At 38.8% G+C, this 15,886-nt stretch overlaps 1 protein-coding gene across 5 annotated transcripts in view; it reads right to left on the bottom strand.

Annotated features, from left to right (window-relative positions):
* Positions 1 to 216: 216 nt before the first annotated feature.
* The window catches only part of LOC139449823 (protein diaphanous homolog 2-like), a 104,144-nt gene continuing 88,474 nt past the window's right edge, over positions 217 to 15,886 (bottom strand). The window contains exons 25-27 of one of the 5 annotated variants that reach the window (XM_071231370.1): positions 12,809 to 12,837; positions 11,535 to 11,560; positions 9,083 to 9,149 (exon numbers count right to left, since the gene is read on the bottom strand). In XM_071231370.1, coding sequence (XP_071087471.1) covers positions 11,546 to 11,560; positions 12,809 to 12,837 — 44 coding nt within the window. In that variant the 3' untranslated portion in view covers positions 9,083 to 9,149; positions 11,535 to 11,545. Of the gene's footprint in view, positions 9,150 to 11,534; positions 11,561 to 12,778; positions 12,838 to 15,886 lie in introns of all 5 variants that reach the window. The other 4 variants (XM_071231367.1, XM_071231368.1, XM_071231369.1 and 1 more) reach the window with 4 other exon arrangements.

Here is a 15,886-nt window from a genome sequence, read left to right as displayed (position 1 = left end):
ATTGAGGTGTCATCATTGGTGGGTAGGATGTGAAGTGTCAGCTTCATTGGTCCAGCGGTTTCTGATCAGCAGATGCTTTTATATGAAAGGGACAAACAGGCCATGATATAAGTTCACATGACATTTAGTCAGGTGAGCTAAAAAAACGTCATGAGAAACAAGATATATTTAACTAACCTTCAAAATCACCTTTGAAAACAAATGACAAAAAATGGGAACATTATAAAATATTTATTGATGATGTATTCATAATGAACCAGAATATCCACTGGTAGACATGACTGAAGGTTTTCATAGAAAAATGTACAGAAGTAAGTTGACTTAAGGTTGCACAGTATGGCGTACACGACGGAATCCTATATCACATACAAAGCTATTGATGTCAAGATCTTAGCTAAGTCCATTCTATGAAATACACAATATGATTGCATACATGCCAGATTATTATAGGTATTGAGTATGTTTTGTTTCTATGATATTTGGTATTGTCTCAGCCAGGAGGCTCATGGCTAAAGGACAGTTTAACATGACTAACAAACAGATAACCTTCAAAAACACCCAAAAAACTCCATTTCATGAACATTTCTCATTCAATCCAATATGCTTTGGTCAGATGGAACTATACTGCACACCAATATTTATTGTATAAATTGGATTTTTATTTTCACCAATATGAAATTGATATTGTAACAATTCAATAATTTTCTCTTTGTAATATTTGCAGAAGATATAGCCCTAAAATACCAGGTATACGATTCAAAGCGTCTGTTAACTTCAAGAAAAACTTGTCATAATCCTATGACAGGGATGCAATTCATTCAGAAACATATTCTAGCCCTAATAGTCCCAAAATATAAGGATTCCCATTGTAAAGACTGATATGTTGCTCGCCCTCACAATGCAATAACATACAAACTGACCTAGGTTAGCATGCTAGTGCCAATTTGCATCCCTTAAGACACAATAAGTTATTTTACACTGAAACATTTTTGATAAATAATATTATCTCAGGCTAACGGCCTAGTGCCAATTTACATCCCATTAAGTTGTTATACAACTAGTACATTTTTTCCAATTTGATAAATAATATTATCAAAGTAATCCAATATAATTAAAACAATGCACTAAGATTGCACTTTCCACCATATGGTTTTCCACCATATTTATCTAGGCAAGCTACAAGCTAGGACACGCTGGCAACAATCAAATGGTGTCCTGGATGCATAGAAATGATACACCATGGTTTCAACCCATATTTTAAGTATGATACGAGTCAAAATCTATGCAATTAATTGGCAAAAATATGTTCTGTTGTCATACCTTAAAATCACACGAAAATAGACGAATCAATATGATTTCCCTTTTTGTGTGTGAAAATGAAAAAGATTGTCATTTTTTACAGCAGCTCAATCATAACAATACGCCATCAGAAGAATATACTAACAATGCAATGATAGATATTATCTCTAGAGGCCAGATGAATTTTTGTTTGTTCTACAAACAAGCCAAACCATAAATTTGCAAAAGTAAAATATATATATTGATTCAAATGTTGATTTAAACCTTCTTTGCTAATTTTTCTTTCAAAAGGGATTAACCACTATCGATCATTACTGTTTTCAGTTAGCCGTGTATCTCAGCATATTGATTTGTAAAACAAGAAATGAAATTGGTCTGGCCTGATTAAATCATTAACAGATCAGAAAGTTATGTGGCTTTTCCTTCTATGACAAAATAATCTGAATATCTTTGAGCAATGTTGTTTCAATGAGTGACACATCAAACTTGGCAACGAAAACAAGACTTATGGCAAGGAGAATTTGGATAGAACTTGGCAGAATATCATAGACCACACACTACAACAGCAGCAAGTGATACACACAACTACCCAGCTTCAAACAGAATCTCTAAACAAACCATGGAAGAACGAGGATGCAGTGATGGTGCATGAGATGCTGAGATGCTGAGTGCTCTCCATTAGGTAGTCATCAAGCACTCGTCATAAATGCTGCTTAATATCAAACCGAGGCTCACACCTGAGTCCTAACTGGTATTTATAACACTGGGCTGAGGAGAACCGGTATGCCATTGTGAAGTATCCAGGCAGCTTGGGTTGTATACTCCCCAGGGAGCTGAGAATGATTCTAGAATGCACACTGATTCAGCGCCCGGAGAAATAACAGCACCTTCAGCATGCCCCTGATCGGTGTGGAAACATGCGCAAAATGAATGGCTTATTATTATTATTTTGATAATTATATGCTACTTGAGGTCTTCCGGTCTTTGGGAATTGCTCAATAGTTCCCTTTAATGGTGAGCTATGCTCCACCATCTCGTGCACATTTCCAGTACAGGTCTCTATGTTGAAACTGTGACATTATGAAGTTTGTAATACTATCGAACCTGCTAGGATAGCCAATTTTCCAAAGCCTGGCCAGGGCAATCCCTGACATTGAAAAAAAAGAAAATAGACAAATTTATTCAGTATGGTACATTTCCTTATCATAAATGACCAATCAGAATTGGAATGACCCATATTTTCTACAACGTTTCAGCATGATCAGTGTGCAAAAGGTTTCGAACACGGCAAAGGGACATAACTCCGCACATCAAGCTGCAGCACCAAAGAGCACTTGGCATGCTCCCTTGTACAAAAGAGTTGACAATGCACAGAAAACCAGATTTCTCCTACCCCATGCACCATCACTGCTCTAGACGGAAGTCTGGGAGGGACGTACACCCCAAACAAAAACTAGCATCTTAAATAAACACATGGCCTGCCACACATAGAGGACTATTTAATATTCTGGATCCGGTTGGCATCTTTCTCAATATTTTTTTATCGGCCACTGAAAATAAATAATTTATTCTCAGGTTTAACAACAAAACATTTGCCCGACATGCTGGTAGTAATGGAATAGAATGAGATGTTAGTCCGGAAAAACAGTCTGCCTCCTCTTCCAGATGAAGCAGCGTACATCTTGAAGTGCGGACTTTAAAAATCTTTTGTCTCAAACAAAAATCCCCAGCCGAATATAAAATGGTCACTCCCTTACCAGCAAAACCGGACATTTGCGTGTTACTGCCAATGTTAAATTAACTTTTTTTTAAGTTACCTGCCAGTGCCTGTTACAAAATCTCTGCTAATCAATTTTGCACTGCATACACATTGTATGACTAGTAAACCAATTACTTTAACACAAAGACTCATTCGCAAAACTAGGGCATTATCACAGATATTTTAGATAGAAATATTGACCATAAAACCTTATAAAAGCATTATGCCATACTTTACTTTGTAGACCTCATCTTTAGAGGAAAGACACGGCGGTTCAACAGACAGACCTTAACACCATGTTGAGCAATGTACGGAGAGGAAGGGGGCTCAGGATATTGTACAAAAACTACAGGAAATAAAGAATTTGGTCAAAGGGATACCATTAATATCAAATACCACCAAATATTAACAATGTCAGAACTGTGTTAATGACTTTCACCAGAATTGTGCAATTCTCTCCACTGAATCTTTCTCTCGCTAAACTACCTCCAAGAGACTTGAACATAAAGGTGGAATGAGATTGACTAAAAACATTGGCGACCCAGCTATGAATCTTGCAGATATCACCAGCATATTGACTTTCACAGTTTTAAGTATGCTTCTCAATAGGATCCTAATTACTCTATTACTGCCTTGGTAATACTCAGTACTTCGTTACTTCAGTTCTTGTGTGCAAGGCCAAACTGTTATTTTTAGGTGGACTGGGAGCAGTCTTCCTGGAAACTGAATAGAGAATTTCCTGTAATCTGAGACCATATTTCCTGATGCACAATTTCATGCAGCTTCCCCGAATAATTACAACATCCTAGCTTTTATGAAAAACCTTGAAAAGAAATTTTTTAAAAATGTTTCAAAATTGTTGGGAATATTGGAAAACATAAAATGCAGAGTGCTCTTGAAAAGTGTTATCGTCCGTCACCAGCTACAACAAATATCAACACAGTGTTTAAGATCCTTTGGGGATCCATTTTTTAAACTTCTAGCTGTACGTCATAGCAATGTCCCAAATGTAAAACCTGATTGTACCGGTCTTCAAAAAGCATTGTGAACTGTGGTTTTTCTGGTTACCCATGACAGATTGATATTCTCTTTTGCTGAGCAAGTGAGTTAGTTGGTTGTTTTTTTTAAGCGACTTTGACACAAGATTCAACTGTACTATTTCCTAAAGAGAAATTATCACCATAAAACACTATTCTCAATAACAGATAGCACATGCTACATGTGTGGAAACTGTTTCGTTCTACAGTTTTTCGGACTATTCCTGAGAAGGTTCACTTATGCTATATTCTCAAATAAGGTACCCTACATTTGAAACGGGACTTAGCTAATGTGCCTTTTTTCAATGCCAACCACATAATTCTAACAAGACCTAAAACATCCAAACCTAATAATGAAGGGAACTAGCACCAGAAGCCACACTGAGAATTTCTTCAACAAATAATTGTTTCCTGAGCAAAAGCCGACACAATTTTCTTTGCCCTTGTTATGCTTCATGGTGATCACTGTATGATTGGATTCTGGCGATGTGTATTGACGACTTGAAACGGCAATTATACCTTCTCAACAATGAATGACTTCGTGTTGAAAAACAAAAGAACAAAAACTTAACGTTAACATAATCCTGCATGCTACAAAACAAGGGAGATAACTGAAGGGGTGAGAGCAAAATGTAAATGAAGGGAGATAACCTGGGTCCTGTGTTGTGGGCCTGATTCTACACAGACAACAGGAAAGTGCGAACAGACATCTTACCAATCTGCAAATTGTAATCACCTGAACTTAAGCAACTAATTTTTATACAAATTTTATTCTGTCATTCAATCAATAACACCCTATTCCTGGGGATTAATTATAGGAGTTACAAATGGTCTTTAGATGCACAGCTAACTTATTGGCCTAAATTGAATTTTTAAGGTGAGAGTCAGCTATTTTGAAAGAAAACAGAAAATTATGGCAGACAGTGTCACAGTGCAATTTGAGAAATGATATTGAGATTTGAAACCTCTGATTGACCAATGAAAATCAATTAATTTTAAAGTTATGATAGCATAAACTGAATGTTTTCTTTTGTACGTATAAACACTACATATTTAACAGGGCACAGATCAACAAAACATCAACATGCTTACTCTAAAATGGAATTTGATTTTGTCTGTGTAGTGACCGATCAACAACAGGCATCAGCTTAACAGATGAACATGTGGCCGATATAGCAACATTGAGAAAAGGTGATTAAACATGCGACTACCTGCAATGATGGGTGATAGAAATATACACATTTACAGTTACCTCCCCTAGCCCATATTCTATATGTACATTACCTTCAGACTAGGGAGATTGTATGCATCTTAAAGCCATGACTCAAGCAAAATGTACAGATATTAGGAGAGTATCTACAAATTCATTTAAATAAGCCTTCAGGAAAGTATAATATACAGATGCCAGGTCTCAAGCTCCTCACAGCGATAGTACGTTCCCGGAGCTCTCTATACTATCGTTGCCACCAGTCAAAACTCCCCACTGTGAATAGGTGGCCACAACTATGCTTGGAGTTGAACTCGTAACCGAATGACCGTTATGTTTACAAACAAGTGACGACTGTCGTGACGACTGTCGTGACGCCGAATACACTTATCGCTGCTAAATTACTTTCTTCGTTTGTCAATTTGAATTTCTGTTTCATTAAAACTATCGTGTTATTGATATAGTAAGAATGTAAGGGAGAAGTTGGTTGATTTTCCGTTATTCTGCAATCTCGAACCAATCTGATTATCAAAACAACAAAGTCAATTCATCTGGAAAACATGGTCAGTCGTAAACCTTTTCAAATTGAAATATGATGGCATTCCCAAAGACATAAACAAAAGTATAAACGTTACTACATATGGGGTTGGAGGGCAAATTTCAAGATTCTTGAAATGGCCGCGCCCACACTGGTGGCAGCGATGTTACCGAGAGTGTAACGAAGGTGTCACGCGCTGGGAAGGAGCTTGGCCAGGTCTGTGTACAGTGAACAAGAACACCTCTTGTTCCTTGTATCATTTCGCTGTGTCATGAAGAGTACCAATAATGCACCACCTTACATGAGTATTCTCTAACTACTGGGATCTCACGGGGTGAATATACGTATAGATATCAGGATCTTGAAATGGGCTTAATACTCAAGAAATATTCTCATCATCAACATAGTAAGCATCGATCCACATTTATTATTCAAAATGCAAATCTGAATTCTAGCATAAGTGAAAGGAGTCCCATCAACAGGTACTACTTTCCTGGATACTAGTGCAACTACCTAACTGCTGAGGTTGATATCTCCAGGACTCAGTTCCAATGATCTCAGTATTAAAGTTGTTGTAAGTCTATGTTAAGTATTTGAAATATGTCCTAATACTAAGATCATTTTGTGAAACTGGTTCCAGATGATCTGGACAGAGGTTTCAGAAATAGAACTTCAGGTAAATCCCACCAAGAAAGAACCTCCATCCGTTCATCCACCTGTGTGATTGTCTGGAATATGGGAGGGAGACAGTGTCTGTTGTTTTTTCTCGTGGACCAGCTCCTACTTCTTGTTTACTCCCAGAAGGAAGTCTAGCCACATAAATCCGCATACTGATGAATCTATTTTTTCATTTCCTGAATCAATTACCTGAAGTTTCCAAGACAGGCCTTAAAGTTGCGACTAAAACAGTAGCCAATGCGACCTAAATTTCAGTTTGTCTACTGTCTAAAATTCAGAGGTAGCCAAATGACCACCAAGACAAAATATCTTGTGGCGACTAAATTCTGTTGCTACACATCTGTAGACACAAAAATAAATAACATCAGATATTGGAAAACATGTCTGCTAATAATTGTACTCACAAATAATTCCTTCTAAAGTCGACAATGAACCAAAATACGTACAAATTAATGTAATTAGTACTTTATTTCAGCTGACAATGCTCATTGAATAAGCAAGGATATACCTATATAATCTAGTACCATAAATTGCATCATTGTTCAAGTCACAAGTAACAAAATTCAAGTACAGTTTCCATTTAGATACAATTTCAAGACTAATGCTGTAACTTGTACATATTAAAGTAGTTATTTGTAAAAGATAATTTCAAATGCTTTTGGCTACCTACAATATTGGCTTGACTTCTTGATTTTACCACTGGCTACCTGGAGAAAAACACTTGTAGCCAAATGGCTACATGGTAAAAATTTAAACTTTGAGGCCCGCAAGGCAGTGGACACTAATGCCTAGTCATCTTCAAGCATTGTTTTCATCTCAAAGTTCTCTTTCAGACCAATTCTTACTCACACAAAATAATCCCTTGTACAATACAATCCTTAACTTTAAGGATTAAAAGATTGATTGTGAAAAACTCACACATACCTGTCACAAGTAAATCATTAAAGTGCTAGTGGAATGTAGACGGCAAGTAGCCATACAGGTCAAGAAAATTAATGTCCACCTGAGTTTGGGTCTTTCTTCAATTCTTCAAAGTACTTTGTGATTCACCACAGAGTATTTAATGAGTACTTTTCAAAATCAGTATATTAACCAGTTCCCTTAATAGAAGACAAAGTTGCCAGCAGATATTTCTTCACATATACTGAAATACAATCCCAAACGTTTTGGGAAGATAGAGTATTTAATGAGTACTTTTCAAAATCAGTATATTAACCAGTTCCCTTAATAAAAGACAAAGTTGCCAGCAGATATTTCTTCACATATACTGAAATACAATCCCAAACGTTTTGGGAAGATATATTAGTCCATAACATATCTAATATCATTGTCTTAGCATCAGCATATGTATTTGTGCACTGATTACCATGTATGGCAGACTTGGATGCAATTAGTTTGACAAGCGTAACCATGACAACATCAAAATCAAGCAAAATGATTGGTTGGCATAAGACATGGTCAACAACAAAGGCAAGGCGTCAGCTGCCAATTGAAACATTATCAATAGAATCGAAACAACTCCTGTCTGTTGTTTCACATGGTCCCAACTACAACAACATTAACAAGATGGCTGATTGGAAAGATCAAACCGACTTCAATCAGAAAATACAAAGGTCTTAGTGTGACCTAAAGACAGAACAAAGTATTTCAGCTCCTGGCTGAAAGGACAGATTCAAATCCTCATTTGACAGAAACATGCAGTCTGTGCCTTTCACCTCTAGCTCGAAGCCTGCGTCTAATAACATTTCAGATGGGCTAGTGTACATTGGCAAAACAATTTACATGTTTAAAAGTAACCAGTGCTGAAACTGATGCTCAAAAATAAGTCTGGGCTAACAGTCAGGAATATTTGGGTCACAGGCTGAACATGGAGTCCTTAGATTCAACCAATTCCAAACTAGAAATGTGAGCAATGATTTGAAAGATCTGTAATATAGCACACCTGGAACAAATTCTTAAAAATATGTCACTGCTACAGAACTGTATATAACATCAGGTATAAAAGCTACCACGGACCTGGCGAGTGAGATTCTCACGACAGCTACAACTTCCTCTGCTACATGACACACATCAACTCCACAAACTGAATTCATTGTATCACAGTTGCCCAATTCCAGGAGAAAGGCATTTTTACGAGAACACTTTCTATTTTATGATCATGCGGTGTGCCTAGAAGACATGGATAGGTTGTCGCAAGACACAGAGTCAGGTCCTACATTTTGAATACTCCATGACATATCCCAGCATGCACTTGGTTAAGAGTCTCATAACCAACGACAGCAAGCATCTTCAATCCATAAGAAGCATATCATAACATGACGTAACATATCCCAGCATGCACTTGGTTAGGTCACATGACCACAACAGTGGCCATTTTGAATCCAGAACGAGGCTATCATAATTCCTTAAGTCGAGCCAGCAACTTTTCAGCCTCGGATTCCTCTTGTGTTTTTTCACGTCTCCTATGCTGTCTTCTCTCCTTTCTTTCGGGTTCCTGTGACTTCTCGGGTGGTTGATTCGGAATCTCATTAGCGTGGGATTCGTCAAAGTTTATTTCTTTTACCGTGGAACTGTCTAACTGTAGGAGGTTCTGTCGAGACCGCGACCGTGCGAGTTGAGCTCTCCTTTCCGCTGTTGATGAAAAAGGAAAAGAATTAGCATAACCAAAATGTGGTGGGCAAAAGCATGATTTGAGGAGAATCCATACAAATCCCAAAGAAGACATAACAAGCAACATAAGTCATTTTACAAACTAAACCTCTAATCACAACAGCTTAATACGTATAGAAGTACTGGACAAATATGCCAGCAATGAACTAATCCCTACTCCATGATGTGTGTACAGTAATAGGTGTGGTGTGTTTTACGCTGTCTTGAACAGTATTCCAGTAACATAAGGCTCCTATTATACTGTGCCTGTTTCTGAAGCACATATCCATTTGTGTACACAAAGAAAACAGCTAAACTGTTCAGGTACATGCATGTTTGTTTGTTTGTTTGTTTGTTGTTTAACGCCGCACTCAGCAATATTCCAGCTATATGATGGCACTCTGTAAACAATAGAGTCTGGACCAGACAATCCAGTGATTAATATCATGAGCATCAATCAACGCAATTGGGATCAATGACATGCATCAACCAAGTCAGTGAGCCTGACCACCCGATCCCGTTAGTCGCCTCTTACGACAAGCAAAGTCACCTTTTACAGCAAGCATGATTTGCTGAAGACCTATTCTACCCCGGATCTTCACGCATACATGATTAAAAATAAACTAAAGAGTAAGCAGTGTTCTCTTTTGCTCTCTCAGTGGTGTTTTTGAAGTTTGTTTGTTGTTTTACACTGCAGTCAGCAATATTCAAGCTATATGACGGCAGTGTGTAAATTATCCAGTCTGGCCCGGACAATTCAATGATTGATATCATGAACATGGATCCACGCAACTGGGATACAAAGACCTGCAAGAACCAAGTCAGCGAGCTTGACCATCCGATCCCGTTAGTCGCCTCTTACGGCAAGCCTGGGTTGCTGAAGACCTATTCTACCCCCTATCTTCACGGGTCAGTGTTATTGAAGAGCACATCAAAATCAACCTATTTATAAAGCAAGTGTAAAATTCACCTTGCTGCATGTCAGTATTGTAACTATATTACAAAACTTGTAAACAGCGCAAACAAGCAACTGACAAAGCACTGAAAAAGTGTAACATCATTTGAAGCTTTAAAATCAAATCCTACAAAATATCCTCTTGCAGAGAAGCAATGAAAGCAGATCACAGTAGCAACAGGTTTCTAACAATCTGAAATGACCTACAGAAGAAAAGAAGTCATGCAAATGTCACAATCAACTGTACATGCAAGAAGTGGAAGAAACATCTTTAATCAACAACAGCCAAACAGTAGACAACCCAAACTCGAGGGGTTCTAAAGGCACTGGACCAAGTGTCAGTTGGGTTCCAGCAAGAAAACAAACCAAGCATCTGTCTGAGTCTTCCCAAGGGCAGGGTCCAGGGTGTATCTGATTCTACAAAGAGGTCAGAGACCAAAATAATGGTTCCACAAAAGGATGACAAAGTCAAAGTCATATCTCATTCTTAACAGCAGGTCAAATGCCAAGATATATCTGTTCTATGGAGGTCAAACACCAAGGATTTTCAAAGCCTTAAACACAAATGGTTGTTTGAAGGAGTTTCAAATCCAAAGATAAAACTTTTTCTACAAAGGAAAGCCAAAACCCAAGGAATATCTAGTTTCAAAAAGGGCAAACACTAAACTATCTTTGGTTCTACCCTGATATAGACAAGGGGTAAAATAAAATTGAAAATCAATGGCCCTGCAAATACTTACCTGGGCCCTGTTCCACAAAGCAATTTTAGCACTAAGGTGATCATGACTCCCATAGGTTGTACAGAGTCTTACGACAGTCGTAGCTCTAAGTGAGTGAGTGAGGGAGTTTGGTTTTACGCCGCTTTTAGCAATATTCCAGCAATATCACGGCGGGGGACACCAGAATTTGTCTTCACACAGTGTACCCATGTCGGGAATCCAACCCGAGTCTTCGGTGTGACGAGCGAACGCTTTAACCACTAGGCTACCCGACCGCCCCCGTAGCTCTAAGATCACTTTGTTGAAAGGGGCCCTGAGGAGGCATTGCAACGATTTCAAGTCTCAAGCATACTTTATCTCTTGTCATTAATATCTGTTGATGTGGATGTTTTCCTGAATAAACTGGTAATAAGATATACAGGTTTTATAGTGATTAAGAAACATTCTGAAGGATTTATTCTTATTGTTAATATTTATTTTTCTAATGAAGTGACAAACTAACAAAACAAATCACACTTTATTTTATGTTTATATTATCTTATTGAACAATACACCTGCAGAATTGACCAAGCAACCATATATGCCAAGGGAAGAGATCCTACAAGGAGATATCAAAAGGAAGAATCCAGCCACCATAATTATCTGCCCTTTACAAGGTCAAGGTCAAGGTCTAATCAGACAAAAGGTCAAAACCTGTCTTAGTCTTAGTCCTGCCAATCCTGAGCAGCAGAAGAGAAGGAAGTGAAAAATTCAATCTAAATTTTTCTTGTTACAAATTCTACATTTGCAAAAATAATTTGTTCTTCTAGGATCAGCATCGAGTAAAAAAATATGCTCAGTGCCACAAGTAGCTGTGGCCATACAAAACATGTAAGAAACATGCCATTAGACATTAAAGTGTTATCAATACAGGTCCATGCATATCCCGTTAGAGAGTACAGCAGACTAGTTATTTTACAAGTATATAGCAATGGTAGATATTTCCAATAAAACCAAGTATTATTATGATCTGTGTTAACAATACATGATCATTAAAATCCTTGGACTTTCATGATTGGTTATCAAAGTGGTAAAAGCTCCAATCAAATGATGGTTCGCATCCTGTATAAAAGCCTGTTGAAAGCCTATACTTTAGCTAATAAAAGACTAATCCTGCGAAACACAACAGTAAAAGACTACTTTTATCATTCTATACTTATTCATTTTAAACCAGTTTATCTGGAGGAAAAATAGTTAAAGACATAGCACTGGGAACATCCATTCATATAATGTGACTTCCTTCTGTCACCATGGTAACATTATTTTAGCAACAGCCCTGAAATGTCAGTTCAAAGGGATGACAACTGCCATAAAATAGTTCAGTTGAATAGACAAAGGTTTGGAGGTCAAGGTCAAATTTGTGGTCAAGGGGTCAAGGTCAAATTTGTGGCAGATTGTCATCTCTGAAGGCACGAAATGAGTACAACACATACTAAAGGCTCTCTCCAAACAACACACACTGTGTACTACAACCAAACACTTGGGAAACGAAAGGAATTGCCCTATACTGCTTTTTACAAAAAATGACCCTCAATCACGATCTGTCAGTTGTGAAAGATAATCCTGAGCAAATCCTGGGTGAATCAGGATATCCAATAAGGGTATGTTCGCATTATTGTGATGACTGGATTGAGATCAAATGTCGAGATCGTGATTGAGGCACTGTCAAAAATAATTAAAATTTTGCGTGTTCTTAGGAGAGGCCAAGCTAATTCCTATTGATGATGACGGCAACATAAAATAACGATGAGAGAACTGAAAGTAAAACAGCAGATGACGATCACATGCAAAGCTCGATGAGTCAATAGTCACGTGGAGGTTACAATCCAAGGATCTAATTGGTCATGCACGAGTCACATGACTGCACCACATGATCATGCTAAGATATGATATGTCACCTCAGCCTTAATAGGACTATCTTTCCATACCCGCGACCTTGACAGGTTCGATATACGGTCTGTGGGAGAAGACATTCAAGACGAACATAAACACACATTCAGCAGGATATATGGGGGTATGAATGATGGGAGAATAAGAGAGTGAGTGAGTTTAGTTTAACCCCGCTTTTAACAGTATTCCAGTTATATCACGGTGTGCTAGCTTAATGTGGGAGAAAAGCCAGAAGTGATGCAGCCCACGAGCACGGGTATGGTTCTGACAAATGTAGAAACATAATCGGGGCGAACTGGGATTCGAACCCACAATCGGAGTTTCTGGCATGCCCAAGGGACACAAGTCTGCACAGCGAATCGCGGCGCCTTAGACTACTGGGCCACCTGTGCCCCCAGAAGAATAGGATAGGATAGCAATTACAATCTTACCGTGGGCCATACAGGAGTTCTGGGGAGTCAAGGGGGTGGGGGGTCTGGGGGGTCAGGGGAATCATCGGAGAGTCCAAAGGCTCCAGCTGTGTCAGAAGAGTCCATGGGAAATCCATGGGGGACCAACAGGAGTTTGTGAAGTAAAAAATCCCCATGACTTTCGATTTTTTTAAAACCAATCAGATAGGGTTGTCAACATAAATATAGACTTGTTCAAGTTTTGTTAATCATATTTTTAAATCATAAGTTCTTTAGGCAGAACTTCCATTGCATGGGCATGAACACACAAGGGCTGGTGATGTATGATTATCTCATGCAGGCGCCAGATCAGTAGCAAAAGCACCAAGCATGGAAAGAATAAAATTTTCCTGTATAAAATTTTCCTGTATAAAGAAAAACAGCTTTGTACCCCATAATTGAACCACCGCCCAACAAATGAACATACTCTCACAAGCAGACAGTTTACTTTCCTCCCATAGAAATATGTTGAATGGAAAATTGATTATTTCTATTTTCATCGAAAGTACATTCAGTAGGAATTATATGTTTCTTGTCAAAGGGTCAGTATGATAACTGAGTGGAGGGCTCAGTGAGGGAACGTGAGGGAATGTGGTCTATCACCTCCGTAAGCAATATTCTGGCAAGTGCTGGCAAAAAGGATCGAAAATGGGAAGAAATATTAACAATTTTTTCGACATGAAATTGTTGTTATCGTTAATAACTTACATAAACTATTGTGATGAAAAAAAGTTTAGATTTCCCGAAACAGACATATCAATTGTTGAAAAATTAAAAGCAACTGTTTTGTAATTTCTCAAATGTTCACAAAGTAATCCATGCATAAATGTGTCACTGCTCACCAGGGAAGTGAAATATGTTGATTTCTTTCGGGATTTTACTGCATATTTGCTTAAAGTTACTTCTCCGATATTTATCGACAAATGATCAATATTTAGTTAATGATCATCAATCTCTATGATCAATATCGACAGCCGGCCCTAATTCTGGCCATATCAGAGGTCGGAAAATATTTCAGTTTCGGCCATACATTGTTGCGTAATGTTGCACTCAGCGATATTCCAGCTATAGGATGGCAGTCTGTAAATAATTGAGTCTGGACCAGACAATCCAGTGATTGACATCAATCCACCCAATTGGAATACCATTACATGCAATCAACCAAGTCACCCTTACCATCCAATCCACTTTGCTGCCTCTTACGACAAGCATAGCAGTATCAGACAGGTCAGACATTGTGACCACCCAATCTCCAGTTTAGTCTGCTCCTTGGGCCTACATTGGGTGCTGACTCTGAACGTCCATGAAGTTTGTCATGGTTTGTGCTAAGAGCTCATAATATGTTCATCATGACCTTATGAATATTCAATAGGGTGAACTGGGTATATTTATGAACACCTGGTGTTAGTAGGGTGTCAAGAGTGAGTGAGTTGGGATAAACGTCGCTTTTAACAGTATTCCAGTTGTATCACAGCGTGTCAGCTTAATGTGGGAGGAAAGCCCGAAGTGATGCAGGTCTCAGACGTTTACCACTTCGGTGAAACCCAGAAACAACCTAGAAACATAATCGTGGCGAACCGGGATTCGAACCCACAATCATAGGTTTCTGGAGTGTTCAATGGACGCAACTCTGCACAGAGAATCGCGGCGCCTTAGAAGACTGGGCCACCCATGCCCCCAAGGATGTCAAGAAGTGAGACAGCTTGAGATGAGGGTTCATCATGGTTGAGTGAGTGAGTGAGTTGGGTTTAACGCCGCTTTTAACAGTATTCCAGTTATATCACGGTGTGTCAGCTTAATGTGGGAGGAAAGCCCGAAGTGATGCAGGTCTCAGACGTTTACCACTTCGGTGAAACCCACGAGCACGGGTATGGTGCTGACAAACCTAGAAACATAATCGGGGCGAACCGGGATTCGAACCCACAATCATAGGTTTCTGTCTGCCCAAGGGACGCAACTCTGTACCACGAATCGCGGCGCCTTAGACGACTGGGCCACCCGTGCCCCCTCATCATGGTTGATGTTGAAGATCTAATACTGTATTCCTTATTGCCTTACGAGTATTCAACAGATTCTACAGGGTATAATTCTGACCACCTGGTGTTAGTAGGGTGTCAGGAGTGAGACAGCTGGAGGGTAGGATGGATAGGAGGGGCTACCTAAAGGTGGGTGTGGCTACTGAGGGTGGGTGTGGCTATTGACACTGGGTGTGGCTACTGAGGGTGGGTGAGGTTGGGTGGTTAGGTGGGGTGGGGTGGGTGGGGTGAAATGATCATGAGCTTTATATCAAGGCAATATCTGACAACACTCATCAGATGCAGTGTCCATATACAGATACTGAACAATCAGAGTAATAATGTAGACATGTAACATAGATTGCTGAGTATTAGTCATTCATAAGAACATCATTCACTACATCACAGTCTTGCAAACTGTGAAAGTGTTATCTTAGGCTGCATAACATATTCTACACATAGCTAAAGATGCAAACATTCTGAGAGTGACTGGGAGCAATATTACAGCAACAATTGGGGCAATATTCCAACTATTTGTTTTGTTTGTTTGTTGTTTAACACCGCACTCTGCAATATTCCAGCTATATGACGGCGGTCTGTAAATAATCGAGTCTGGACCAGTAAATCCAGTGATCATCGATCCACGCAACTG

Source organism: Haliotis cracherodii, unplaced genomic scaffold, assembly GCF_022045235.1.
Source record: "Haliotis cracherodii isolate W230 unplaced genomic scaffold, xgHalCrac1.p SCAF_8, whole genome shotgun sequence".
In the NCBI taxonomy this organism is placed as follows: Eukaryota; Metazoa; Mollusca; class Gastropoda; order Lepetellida; family Haliotidae; genus Haliotis; species Haliotis cracherodii.
This window is presented reverse-complemented; position numbering and strand designations above follow the sequence as displayed.